Genomic DNA, 13,039 nt, shown 5'->3' with positions numbered 1-13,039 from the left:
GGAGGAGCGACGCTCACAACAACGAGCGGAGCGCCGGGTGGCTAAAGCACAGCAGGTTGCCACAGTAGGGGGCACAGGTGGTGCATCAGCCAGTCATCTCAGTCAGTCGACCCGTGGCACCTGGGTCTGCCCCGTGACCTCCTGCCAGCGGGCGTTCGACACTTCACGTGGCCTCAGGGTGCACATAGCCTGGCACAAGCGTCGTGGTGACGTCACCGCCGCTTAGTGGCGAATGGCGGTTGTTGTTGTTGTCTATGGGAGCGGCAGTGTAGCGGTTAGCGTGTCTATGTGTGCACTTAGCGCGCTGCACTACGAATCCGGCGACCCGAGTTCAATTCCCGCTTACGACCAATATGTGGCAATGAATATTTTAACCGGTCCTGCGCCTTCCCTGGAATGAGTACCTCGTGTGGTGTGTAAACATCAAAGGCAGCACGACCCACTCCGTCGTGCTGGGTGCTTGCTAACAGCACACTCGCCCCACCAGTTTGTTAATGAATGTATCTTTGTATATCTGCACTTTCAGAAGGATGTGTGGCTGAAGAGATGTGTAAAACAAGTATTGTTTGCGTACGAAAACCAATATGAGAGGGATGGTGTCTATGCTGCTGTGTGAATAGTCTCCACTGCCACGCTCAGTGTGCGAGGGCGAGGGAAGAGTGAGTGTCGCTGAGAGTGTTACCGAGTGAGAGTGAGTGTCGCAAGCCCATGTCCTGGCTCACCGTGCCCCCAGGAAGGCCATCTCCCGCTCAGGGCTGCAGCATCTCCTGGCTCAGGACGAGGCGCTCGGCGCCTTCATCAACGGCGGAGAGAGGATCCCGGCGCGCGGGACCGTGGACTGGAGCGTGCGTGACCCCATTCTTATGCACTCTCCTTCACTCTCCCTACTCTCGTTCACTCTCCTCTCCTGCACTCTACCTACTCGCCTGCACGCTGCCTACTCTCCTACACTCCCCACTGCACCGTCGTGCACTTTCCCTGCACTCTCATTACCCTGCGCACACCCGTGCAATCTCCCCACGCGTGTGCGCCCCGTGTGTCCGTGGGGGTGCAGGAGGCAGCGGTGCCCGGGGACCACGTGTGGTTCGACTCGGGGGACTCGGGGGACGGCTGCTGCTACCTGGGCGAGGACGGCTGCGTCGTGCGTACGGTGGTGCGTGCCTCTCCACGTGTCGCCTCATGTCCCCCAAGTGTCCCCTCGTGTTCCCACGAATCCTCACGTATCTCCTCGTGTCCCTACGTATCCCGACGTGTTCTCTCGTGTCCACACATCACGGTTCGTCTCCTCCGCCCTGCTCTGCAGAAGTCGATGTCGCGGAAGAAGTGCGCGTCGTGTCGCATCGTGGTGCACGTGGCGTGCATCCCTCAACTCGAGCAGGTACCGCTCTCACGGGACTCCCACGGGCTTCATAGCGCTCTCACTCCTCTCTTGGGATTTTCGTGGGATTCTCACGGCACTCACGGCACTCTCACTCCTCTCTTGAGATTCTCGTGGGACTCTCGTGGGACTCCCACGACACTCTCATTCCTCTCTTGGGATTCTCGTGGGATTCTCACGGCACTCTCACTCCTCTCTTGAGATTCTCGTGGGACTACCACGGCACTCTCACTCCTCTCTTGGGATTCTCGTGGGATTCTCAGGCACTCACGGCACTCTCACTCCTCTCTTGAGATTCTCGTGGGATTCCCACAGCTCCGTATGCCTCAAATCTCTCCACAGATTAATTTTCGCTGCAAGCCAACATTTCGCGAAGCAGGAACCAGAAGCGCGAGGGAGGTGAATCACACAGTACCAATCGCACAGACCCCATCACACAGACCCTATTACACATAACCCATCACAGTCCCCATCGCACAGACCCCATCACACAGGCCTCATAACAGTACGCATCGCACAGACCCCATGGCACAGACCCCGTCACACAAACCCCATTACACAGACCCCATTACAGTCCCCATCAAACAGACCCATCAGGCAACACACAAACTCATGCGTACGTGGACACGCGGGTAATATAAACACACGCACAAACAGGTACACACAGGAGCAATTATACGCACGCACACATACACACACGTGCACTCACGCACTCGCGCGAGATGAAAGGGTGGAATCCACGCCGCCTTGATCCTCTGAGAGCCACGCAGCGGAGAACACGGAGTGAATTCCGGATTCGTGGGCCGCGGGATTCTACTGACCGTGCGTGTGCCCGTGTGTGTTGCCGTGCCCGTGTGTGTTGCCGTGCCCGTGTTTGTTCACGTGCGCGTGTTTGTTCACGTGCGCGTGTGTGTTCCCGTGCCCGTGTGTGTTGCCGTGGCCGTGTGTGTTGCCGTGCGCATGCCCACGTGGGTTCCCATGCCCGCATGTGTGCTGCCCGGCCATGGCCATGTGGATTCTCGTGTGTGTTCCGTGTAACCGTACGTGCGCAGGCCTCGGCTGTGCGGCACCACTGGGTTCACCGTCACAGGCAGGAGGGCCGTTGTCGCCAGTGTGGCAAGGTGAGCGACCTAAACGTAGCCCATGCAAGGCATGGGCTACGTTTAGGAATTAACTTCCCTCTCTTACGTGTATGTATGTTGAACTTATTTGGAGGTGCGGGGAGCAGCCAGAACAGCCAGAACCCCAAATCTGACTCTTACTTTGAAACTTTCACCTTGGCCCTAAGACTGATGATGACCCTAACATTGTTCCTAATACTGATCCAGACCCGAATATTAACCCTGACCATAAACCCGAACGTCGACCCTGTATTATGTTTTACTTCTTTCGCACCGTACATAGCCAACCGTGATGATCGGATGTGCAAGATCCTGACCCTGCCCATAATACTGACGTCTGTGCCCCCCGTGCCCCCATCCTCCCCGTCTCAGGGTTTCCAGCAGAAGTTTACCTTCCACAGCAAGGAGATCGTGGCGATCAGCTGCTCGTGGTGCAAGCAGGCCGTGCGTTGTGCCTCCACTTGCGCGCCCACACTCGTGCGCTCACGTCGCCCGCACAATCAAACTTGGCCCTTGTCACCGGTCACTCTGGGCGGGGGCTTCTCTTGTTCCCACCTCTTGATGACTGACTAGTTGGATTGTTGCGTGACTAATTTGATAAGTGGCTGAATTGATGACTGAGTGACTAATTGGCTGACTGCCTGAATTGACGGCTAAGTGAATGTATGGCTGAGTGACTAACTGGCCGGGTGGCTGACTTGACGACTGGCGGCCGACCCTCCCCCACAGTACCACAACAAGGTGTCGTGCTTCATGCTGCAGCAAATCGAGGAGCCGTGCTCGCTCGGGGTCCACGCCGCAGTCATCGTGCCTCCCACGTGGATCATTCGGGTCAAGCGACCGCAGGTGAGTGACGGGTCATCATGAGGGGGGTTACGGGTTGTCACAGGCCATCACGGCCTATCATGGCCCGTCACTGCCCACCTCGGTCTATCACTGCCCAGCACAGTGGTGGTGATTGTGGTGATGGTAGTGGTTGTGATGATGGCGAAGGTGGTGATGGTGGCACCGTGCGGTGCGCAGGCCTCTCTCAAGTCGAGTAGGAGGAAGAAGCGGTCTTCCCTCAAGCGTAAATCCAGCAAGAAGGGCTCAGAGGCAAGGACCGCGACCCATACCGCACGGCACTGCATGGCCACCTTGGCTGGCCCCACGATGCTGGCGGAGCAGAGGTCACCGAGTTGACCTTGCTCCGTGCGTCCGTTGGCTCCGCGTGCAGGAATGCAAATGGCGGCCGTTTGCCGTCAAAGCGGTGGCGTCGCCGCTCGTGAAGCCGCTCGTCGTCTTCATCAACCCCAAGAGCGGGGGGAACCAGGTCTCACATGTCGAATTAAGACCGTTCACCTGGAAACCATTCTCACCATGCCTTTTATCAGCGCCCCATCATGTATATGGGGTACAGTGCAGTATTCAACTGTTATTCATTCCATGTATCTGGGCTATGTACTGTGAAGGAGGGTCATTGCCCGAAACGCCACCTGGTTTTTATATATATACATACTATTATGTATACTCTTTGGGTCTTTCTGTAAAGTCACGTAGATAGAAAAATATTTGTAAAAATCACGACGTTATGATCGCAACACAAGCAATCGTCTTCAGGTGAAAAAATACAGCAGGAGAACTGCTGAGGCACTTGTGACTTTACCGAAAGACCCAAAGAATATCAATTCCTGCAGTCACGAAAGCTTTAAGTCAAGTATGATGTATATTTCCCTTTTAAGGCCCAAGTGGAAATGGCAATGCCGGCCAGAAGGTTACGAGTTCAAAGCTTGTTTAGGGGTTGACTCAGCCCACCATCTATTTGTGGGAAAGTCACCAGTAGTTGTCCTATGATAAGACTCACCCCCGTCATAGGTCCCGGGCTGTAGACAGGAGCCATGAGCACCGACACCCCGACGCCGATTCGGTCAGCAGCAGCAGGAGAAGCTCGCTGCGAGATTTGTTGTTGGCCACACTCACGGCCCGCTCTCCGCCCCCCCGGCCCCCCGCAGGGTAACAAGATCATGCAGAGCCTCATGTGGCTCCTCAACCCGCGCCAGGTGTTTGATCTGGGGGCGGGCGGCCCGCAGGAGGCGTGAGTACAGAGAGAGCACGGCGCACATCAAAGCTCCACACCGCAAGGGCCACGCTACGTGGAGCTGGGTGGTGGTTCGCGATGTGGTGGCGTGTGGTGTAGTGTGATTGTGTGGTGCTGACATGTGGTATGATGATACGTGGGGCTGTGTGGTAATGTGTAGTGTGGGGCTGTGTGGCGTACGGCTGTGGGACATGGAGCTGCGTGGTGGTGTGGTGGTTTGGCTGTGAGTAAAGTGGTAGCGTGCAGCTTGCGCGGCTGTGGCGTGAAGTGTTGCTCTGTAGTGCGGTAGATTGCAATCTGGCGCAGTGTGATGCGACGTGGTTGCGTGTGACCGGTGCGTTGTTGTGCGGTGTGGTGCCATGTACTGCAGTGCGGTGCTGTAATGTGTAAGGTGATCAAATGCTGTGTGTTGAATTCGACTCGACGGTGCGTTTCCGTTCAGGTTGGAGCTCTACAGGAAGGTGCCCAACCTCCGCGTGCTGGCGTGCGGTGGGGACGGCACGGTGAGACGCGCGTCTCTATGTGCGTCGAAGTGCATGTGGCTCGGTGTTTATCTCACTGTACATGCGGATCTATGTGAATCTCTACGGGTGTCTCATCGTGCGACTACATCTCCCTCTCCTTGTCTCTAATTCTGTCTCTACACGTGTCTCCAGGTGGGATGGATCCTGTCTGTGTTGGACCAGCTGCAGATCGTGCCACCTCCTCCTGTCGCCATCCTCCCCCTGGGCACGGGGAATGACCTGGCGCGCACTCTGAACTGGGGAGGGGTGCGTCCAAGTGTCCGCACGTCCGAGTGTCCACGAGTCTGCGAGTCCGCGAGTCCGAGTGTCCGTTCCTTTGATAAATGTTCTGAACGCCGTGCATGCCCCGCGCGCCAGGGTTACACGGACGAGCCGATCTCCAAGGTTCTGTCCCACGTGGAGGAGGGGGCCACGGTGCAGCTCGACCGCTGGAACCTGGACGTGAGGCCCAACCCGGACGTGGGGCGAGACGAGCAGGAGCAGGGCACCTCCAAGGTGCGGCCCAGCCTGGTCGAGCGACGTGAACCTCATGAAGCATGCAGCAGGAGCGCCACATAATTAAATAGAAATGCATCGCCTCTTGTAAGCCCTCAACTCTCTGCCGCCGCTTGAAATTCCCAGCCTTGGGAGGGATTTCCCCAATTCAGAGCAGGTGCATCAAATCGGGCTAGAGTTGATTACATATGAAGCAGGCCTACCTGACTGATGGGAGAGAGCGTGCATTGCCCACGGCGTATTCCATGGTTAAGTAACTCAGCTGAAGTTACCGATGGCTGCTGCTGATGGTGATACTGTTTGCAAACCTGTGTTCTTGTACTATGTATGTTGAACTTCTTTCGCACCATACATAGCCAACTGTGCCAATCGGAGGTGCGGGAGAAAGACAACTAAACGCAAAAAGCAGTTTTAAAGAAATTAGTTTCCTTAACAAGAGTGCACAAAGAGCCCTGCTTTAAAGTTCACCAAGCCGTGCTGAAAAAAAACATTACGTTGAGCCACGTGAGAGCTGCTGCAGGAGGCTGGCGCACGCCTGTGCATCGCTGGACAAACTCGTTCCCAGCAGGCGCCTCCTTGAGCTCCTCCTTTCTGCCGTCCCCTAACCCGAACCAGCTGCCCCTGGACGTCTTCAACAACTACTTCAGCCTCGGCTTCGACGCGCGGGTTACCCTGGAGTTCCACGAGTCCCGAGGTGGGGAGAGCCCCAGACCCCCGTCGCCCGGCGTTTCCCCTCCGCATCTGGGTCCACGTCGCATCGTGTCTCTTGGGAGCTCACCGCGTGCTTCCCGTGCGTTTCCGTTACAGAGGCCAACCCAGAGAAGTTCAACAGCCGCTTCCGAAACAAGATGTTCTACGCCGGGGTGAGGGGGCTTTGAGAGCGCGCGGACGGGAGAGTGCAGAGAGCCGGGTGGGGCTCGGTGGACACTGAGATGCTCTCTATGCTGCGGTCTGCGCACTGCGGTCTGTGCTGATGTGCGTGCTGCGATCTGTGCTGTCTAGGCCGCCTTCTCTGACTTTTTGCAGAGGAGTTCCCGAGATCTTGCAAAGCACGTGCGTGTAATGGTGAGTGTGTACCGTGGTAAGTGTCGCATTGGTGTCACGGTGAGTGTGTATCGATGTCAGTGTGTGTGCCGTGGTGAGTGTCACAATGAGTGTGTTTTGTTATCGCCGTCTTCCCCCAGTCCGTCGTTCACTTTTGAGACCCTTGCAGTCGTGCACTGACGGCCCCCCCCCCCGCCCCCTTCTGCGCGCAGTGCGACGGCGTGGACCTCACGCCCAAGATCCAGGAGCTGAAGCTGCAGTGCATCGTGTTCCTCAACATCCCCCGGTGAGACGCGCGCCACTTGCCCGCTCGCTCCCTCGCCCTACGACCCCTAGGTATCCGCGTGTCTCTGCGTGCAGTACCTGTCCATCCGAGTGTTAGCGTACCATGGATTTTCTTCGTACGAGAGTAATCATGTCTCGGAGTTGATGAAGGCTTTGGCATTGAAACCGACAGCTGGGACGCGATTGCTGTACCAGGCATGTTGATGGTTTCACTATGGACGAAGACCATCACTGTTAAATGTGACGGGAGGAGCCGCGGTGCTTCCAGCCCCGTGTAACATTGCCGTTGATGGTTGTTGTGTCGACGTTGTTAGTTGATTGTGACCGCCCCGCCAGGTACTGTGCAGGCACCGTGCCCTGGGGTAACCCGGCCGATCACCACGACTTTGAGCCGCAGCGCCACGACGACGGCTACATCGAGGTCATCGGCTTCACCATGGCGTCCCTGGTAAAGACCGGGCAGTTCATATCGATTTGTTTGCATTGACGCTGACCGTGCAAAACGGTGACTGGGGGACGCGTCCCATGGGCAGAGCGTCCTGCCGCGGCGGACGTTAGATCTCCCTGAACGGTGCTCGATGATCGGACCAAGATGGACGCGCGCTAAATGAACTAACATGAACTCGAACTGCATCGGTAGTCGTGAATATCTGCCACCATGACACGATCTGACCCCCCCCCACCTAACACTCACTGAGGCAGCGCGTCACACCATCAGCGCCTGTTACACGATGCGCTCTGGGATAATGACTCGTTCAGTAGAACTTACCACGGGATTTCTGAATGTGTAGAAAGGGAGATGTGTTGGCGTTTAATTGAGCGGCCAAGGTGGTGGTAGTGGTCAACGCACTGGACATGCGATCCAGAGGTTGCCGGTTCGATTCCATCTCCCGGTGCGGCAGTTGAAACAATGAGGGCGAGTTTCTTAAATCTCCGCCTCCTCTGTTCACCCCGCTGTATAAATAGGTCTACCGCAGTTAGTTGAACGTCATGTGTGATGGGTAAAGTATGGGTATGCCCGTCTGCTGCAACACGCCGGTCCATGTAGAAGAGAAGACCAAGTACCTTCCCAAGCTACCCCGAGTTGAGGCCTTTATGCCAGCAATAGCGTGAGCTAGCACTTGCAGGGCTGCGCCTGCATCTTGCTTTACCATCTTTACCGTGCGGTTTGTACATTCGCTCATTCGCACAAATCGGTGAATTCGCGACTCCACCTTTCACTGCAATCGACCACCAGTCCCAGTGCCGCGTCTGTCGTGATTACGGCCGCAGGCCGCGCTGCAGGTGGGAGGCCACGGCGAGCGCCTTCACCAGTGCCGCGAAGCGGTACTGGCCACGCTGCGCACGACGCCCGTGCAGGTGGACGGGGAGCCGTGCCGCCTCGCGCCCTCCATCATCCGCATCTCCCTGCGCAACCAGGCGCTCATGGTGCAGAAGTCCAAGCGGAGGGCGTCCGTGCCTCTGCTCACCGAGTGAGCCGGCGCTCACCTCACGTGCACCTCGCAAAGACCTGGCATGCACCTGCCAGACACCTAACACAGCTGACAAGCACCTGGCACTCACCTAACACAGCTGACATGCACCTGGCACACACTTCACACAGCTGATATGCACCTGGATCTCTAACTATATCTCATACACATCACATTCGCGTGCTCATTCGCGTGCCCTGTGGTGGACCCACCCTGTAGAGACACAATCTCTGCATGATCCAGGTGTCCCAATCCCAAAGGTTCTCCTCCGTTTGTCATGAGATGAGCTGAGTGAGGGTTGCAGTGATGTCCCTGTGTCCATGTGTCTGTGTCCATGTTTGTCTCTCTTTCACTGTATTTGTATATCTATGTCCTTGCGTGTCCATGTGTCGTGTAACTCTGTGTATTGTGTGTACGTGTTGTACATTTTTCCACATGTTAGTGGAGTGAGCCTTTGTTTGTCCATGTTTCTCTGTGTCCAAAATTATGTCTCTCTTTCACTGTGTGTATGTCCACGTGTGTATTTGTGTGTCTGCTTGTTTTTTTTCTTTATGTGCCATCTTCATGACTGTGGCTCATGCAGTTGCATGAGCCCATCAACTCTCCATGGGTAATGTGGTAGTTGTGGAGAGAGTTGAGGAGTTCTCATTCCTGTGTAGTGTGCTTATAGCCGTGTCCAGTTTGGAAGAGGTCTAACTTTGAATCAGTTGATCAGCATTATATTTTCATCAGCTGCTAAGTAAAGTGTGGAAGCTGGCTGGCCTGGCGCTCCACAATTATCCCCTCCCTTGTCTATGTTTAGAAGGTTACGTTGGCTGGGTCATGTCGCCCGCATACCCAACCACCGCATGCCCAAAAATCTGCTGTCTGGCCGGCTAGAGGGGCTAAATGGGCACGAAACGGGCTGGAAAAGAGATGGACTAATGCAGAACATGAGAAAGTGGAGCTGAGTGAACTTGCCGAAGACTGGTACCAGCGGGGTCAAGGTCGCCCTCTATGAAGGAATCTCGTGAAGGACGCTGCTGGACAGTTGGGGGCAGTCACCCTCCAGCAACAACGGAGACCAGAGGAGTGACGCTCACAACAACAAGTGGAGCGCCGGGCGGCTAAAATGAAGCAAATTGGCACAGCAGGGGACACAGCTGATGCATCTGCCAGTCATCTCAGTCAGTCAACCCATGGCAGCTGGGTCTGTCCTGTGAGCTCCTGTCAGCGAGCCTTCGACACTTCACGTGGCCTTAAAATGCACCTGGCCTGGCAAAAGCGCCGTGATCACGTCACCGCTACTGAGTGGCGAATGGCGGATGTTGTGTGTGAGTGCTTGTGTGGGAAGCCTTCGATGGCTGTACCGGAGGAATTTCCATCTCGTACAGATACAATGGGAGGCTGATCGATGCCCGGGTGCGGTCAAGGGATGGCTTCCTATTGGTCAACCACGTTATGTATGCCGATGATCTGGTAATTGCTGCTCACTCAGTGGAGGAGTTGGAGGCGCTGTTGCTGAACCTGGAGCTTGCCACTAAGAGGTGGGGCTTTACCATCAGCCCCACCAAAACTAAGCACCTGCCTGGGTATTTTGTACCATCGGACACTCCACCCCCACAACTCCCAATTGGTGATGGGGCAGTGATGGAGAGAGTGGCGAGTTTCCCATACCTGGGCAGTGTGCTCATGACCGGCTCCGGTTTGACAGCACAGGTCTCACTCCGAATCAGTCGAGCGGCATTATCTTTTCATCAGTTGCGTAACGCTGTGTGGAAGCTACCTGGTCTGTCGCTCTGCACGAAGCTTCAGGTCTTCTCGGCCACGGTCATTCCCTCCCTTCTCTACGCTTACGAAACGTGGACCCCACTAATGGAACATCTTTGTCGGTTAGAAACATTTAGCCTGACCTGCCTACGATCCATTCTGGGTTTGACCAGGCTGGATTGTGTGAGGAGCTCACAAATCCTTGAAAGATCTGGACAAAGTCCCATCGGTGAGCTCCTTCGGCAGGCAAGGCTGCGTTGGCTGGGTCATGTAGCCCGCATGCCCAACCACCGCATGCCTAAGCAGCTTTTGTTCGGCCGGATAGAGGGGGCTGAACAGGCGCGGAACGGGCTAGAGAAGAGATGGAGTGATATGGTATAGGAGGATGTGGAGCTGAGTGGACTTGTCAATGACTGGTACCAGCGGTGTCAAGATCGGCCTCTGTGGAGGAGGCTCGTGAAGGACGCTACTGGACAGTTGGAGGCAGTCGCCCTCCAACAACAACGGAGGGCGGAGGAGCGACGCTCACGAGCGGAGCGCCGGGTGGCTAAAGCGCAGCAAGTTGGCACAGTAGGGGGCACAGGTGATGCATCAGCCAGTCATCTCAGTCAGTCGACCCGTGGCACCTGAGTCTGCCCCGTGGTCTCCTGCCAGCGGGCGTTCGACACTTCACGTGGCCTCAACGTGCACATAGCCTGGCACAAGCGTCGTGGTGACGTCACCACCACTTAGTGGCGAATGGCAGTTGTTGTTGTGTGGGGAGCCGTAATGTAGCAGTTAGGGAATTGCGCTACGAATCCGGTAACCTGAGTTCATTTCCCGCTCACGACTAACACCAGTGATGCTTTTCTGAACCAGTCCTCGGCTTTCCCTTGGTTGACCCAGCCTCAAATGTGTACCTGGTGCAATGTGTAAACATTACCACGAGGGAGACAAAGGTAATCGGGCGTGGTGCTGGCCACCCACCCCCTCGTGTGTCGTGCTGGACTTCATAGGTGCTTACCCCAACAGTTTGTTAAGGCTTTACAGGGGATCTTTGTCTTTGTTAGGCATCTGTGTATATTGTGCCATATGTCCGTGTTTCTTTACGTGTCTGTGTCGGTGCATTTGCCCGGGTCCGTGTTGGTCGCTGATGTCTGTGATAATATCCGTGTGTCTGCGCGTGTATCCATGTGTCTGTGATTATGTGCGTGTGTCTGCGCGTGTATCCATGTGTCTGTGATTGTGTCCGTGTGTCTGCGCGTGTATCCATGTGTCTGTGATTATGTTCGTGTGTCTGCGCGTGTATCCATGTGTTTGCGCGTGTGTCCGTGTGTCTGCGCGTGTATCCATGTGTCTGTGATTATGTTCGTGTGTCTGCGCGTGTATCCATGTGTTTGCGCGTGTGTCCGTGTGTCTGCGCGTGCATCAGCGTGCAAAAGCTGCCCGTGTGTGTGCCCCGGCGCGTCTCGGCGCCCCCCGCTAGTTCGCCCGTGTAAGTAGCCCCCCAGTGACGTTATCTGTGACGTGACCACCAGCACTGCCTGCTCCCTACACGCACACGCACACGGGCCGCCCCAGGGCGCGGTGGCTGGGGCTGTGCTTTTATGGGGGGGGGGGGGAATTTACCCATCCCCGAACTGAATTTCAGTCATCATCTCCGGGCTCCGAGGGGGTGTGGCGGAAATTTATTAACTAAAAAACCCGCGTTGACCCTGGTTTGTGCTTGAGAGGGCGATGATTGCTGCGTTTCATCCTAATGGAGTCATTTACGGGGTAATTAAAAAAATTCAGACTGTGATCCGGTACACATTGGCCTACTCTTTCAAATGACGTGACGGGATCTTCAACGTGCAAAGCGGATTGTGCCTAGTTGCATGGTTAATAAATGTAAGTTAATAATGAGGTCAGCCGCTGGATTTCGTCCGTGAACCCCTGCGATAAGCGGTGATGTGCTACCTGCCGGTCCACATCGCTGCGCAGATTTGGCTTCGGAGATTCGATGACATCACCCAAAGCTCCACACAGATAGATGCAATAAGCCAGAGCTGTGAAGCCTCTCGAGGTGTGGTTGCGTCGAGACGCGGCCTCCCCTGCCCATGGCCTCGACGGGCGCCTGCCCAGCGTCATCTCCCCCCAGCTCCTCCGAGCGAGCTCCTGCGTACTCACACAAGCGCTAGGCATCATCAATGGTCACCTCCTATTGACAGCCAAGAACCAGTGGTGGAATTCCCGCATTCTTATGGATGGAGTGAGGATATCCATAAGATTACCACTGTTGGCTTTCCCACAAAATGGTACGTATTTATCGATACCAGGAGGATGATGGCCTGAGTCAACCCCCAACCAGGATTTTAACTCTCAATGATTGATCGCGAGCCGCTCATTCTGCCACTGAACCACCTGGCCCGATGTCCAAGTACTAACCAGGCTCAAACCTGCTGAGATTCTGATGTCTGATAACATTTGGAAGAGTTCAGAGTGATCATGGGACCCGTAACCATTGCCCCATAAACACCACAATCACGCGTGTGGCCCACACGTCGACACACGCATGGCGTACGCACGAGCACGTGGACACGTGTGCTCCTTGCATGTGCATGGTGCTTGCATGTGTTTGTGTACAGCGCCGTGTGCTCCGTGTGCCACAGCCAAGGCATGCGCGCATCGTGGACTGCAGTGGCCTCTTGTGCCAGTGACAGGAGCACTGGCACTTGATGCCGGCATGCGCGGGTGATGCGTGCCACTGCATTCGTGTCGATACTCGTCATTGTCCGTCAACGCGGACTCCTGCTCTTTTGCCAGTGTGCCACTCTCTTGCATCTGTATCGGCGTGGGGTGCCAGTGTCACGGTGTCACTATCCATGTGGAGTCCCACTGCCACTATTCTCTGTGGGGTGCCAGTATCATGGTGT

The 13,039-nt window shown here is 55.8% G+C and overlaps 1 protein-coding gene across 4 annotated transcripts in view; it reads left to right on the top strand.

Annotated features, from left to right (window-relative positions):
• The window catches only part of LOC116945674 (diacylglycerol kinase zeta-like), a 49,818-nt gene that overhangs the window by 20,654 nt on the left and 16,125 nt on the right, over positions 1-13,039 (top strand). For 2 of the 4 annotated variants that reach the window (XM_076069522.1, XM_076069519.1), the window contains exons 3-22: positions 734-845; positions 1,055-1,153; positions 1,304-1,378; positions 1,721-1,777; positions 2,431-2,499; positions 2,872-2,943; positions 3,229-3,345; positions 3,523-3,594; positions 3,716-3,811; positions 4,491-4,573; positions 5,019-5,079; positions 5,233-5,346; positions 5,458-5,595; positions 6,211-6,289; positions 6,403-6,458; positions 6,598-6,660; positions 6,852-6,925; positions 7,261-7,372; positions 8,197-8,396; positions 11,557-11,619. In XM_076069522.1, coding sequence (XP_075925637.1) covers positions 734-845; positions 1,055-1,153; positions 1,304-1,378; positions 1,721-1,777; positions 2,431-2,499; positions 2,872-2,943; positions 3,229-3,345; positions 3,523-3,594; positions 3,716-3,811; positions 4,491-4,573; positions 5,019-5,079; positions 5,233-5,346; positions 5,458-5,595; positions 6,211-6,289; positions 6,403-6,458; positions 6,598-6,660; positions 6,852-6,925; positions 7,261-7,372; positions 8,197-8,396; positions 11,557-11,619 — 1,812 coding nt within the window. Of the gene's footprint in view, positions 1-733; positions 846-1,054; positions 1,154-1,303; positions 1,379-1,720; positions 1,778-2,430; positions 2,500-2,871; positions 2,944-3,228; positions 3,346-3,522; positions 3,595-3,715; positions 3,812-4,490; positions 4,574-5,018; positions 5,080-5,232; positions 5,596-6,210; positions 6,290-6,402; positions 6,459-6,597; positions 6,661-6,851; positions 6,926-7,260; positions 7,373-8,196; positions 8,397-11,556; positions 11,620-13,039 lie in introns of all 4 variants that reach the window. The other 2 variants (XM_076069521.1, XM_076069520.1) reach the window with 2 other exon arrangements.

Source organism: Petromyzon marinus, chromosome 24, assembly GCF_048934315.1.
Source record: "Petromyzon marinus isolate PM22_M1 ecotype Great Lakes invasive population chromosome 24, UKy_Petmar_22M1.pri1.0, whole genome shotgun sequence".
Lineage (NCBI taxonomy): Eukaryota > Metazoa > Chordata > Hyperoartia > Petromyzontiformes > Petromyzontidae > Petromyzon > Petromyzon marinus.
Note: the sequence above shows the minus strand (reverse complement) of the source record. Positions and strands in the feature narration are given on the sequence as shown.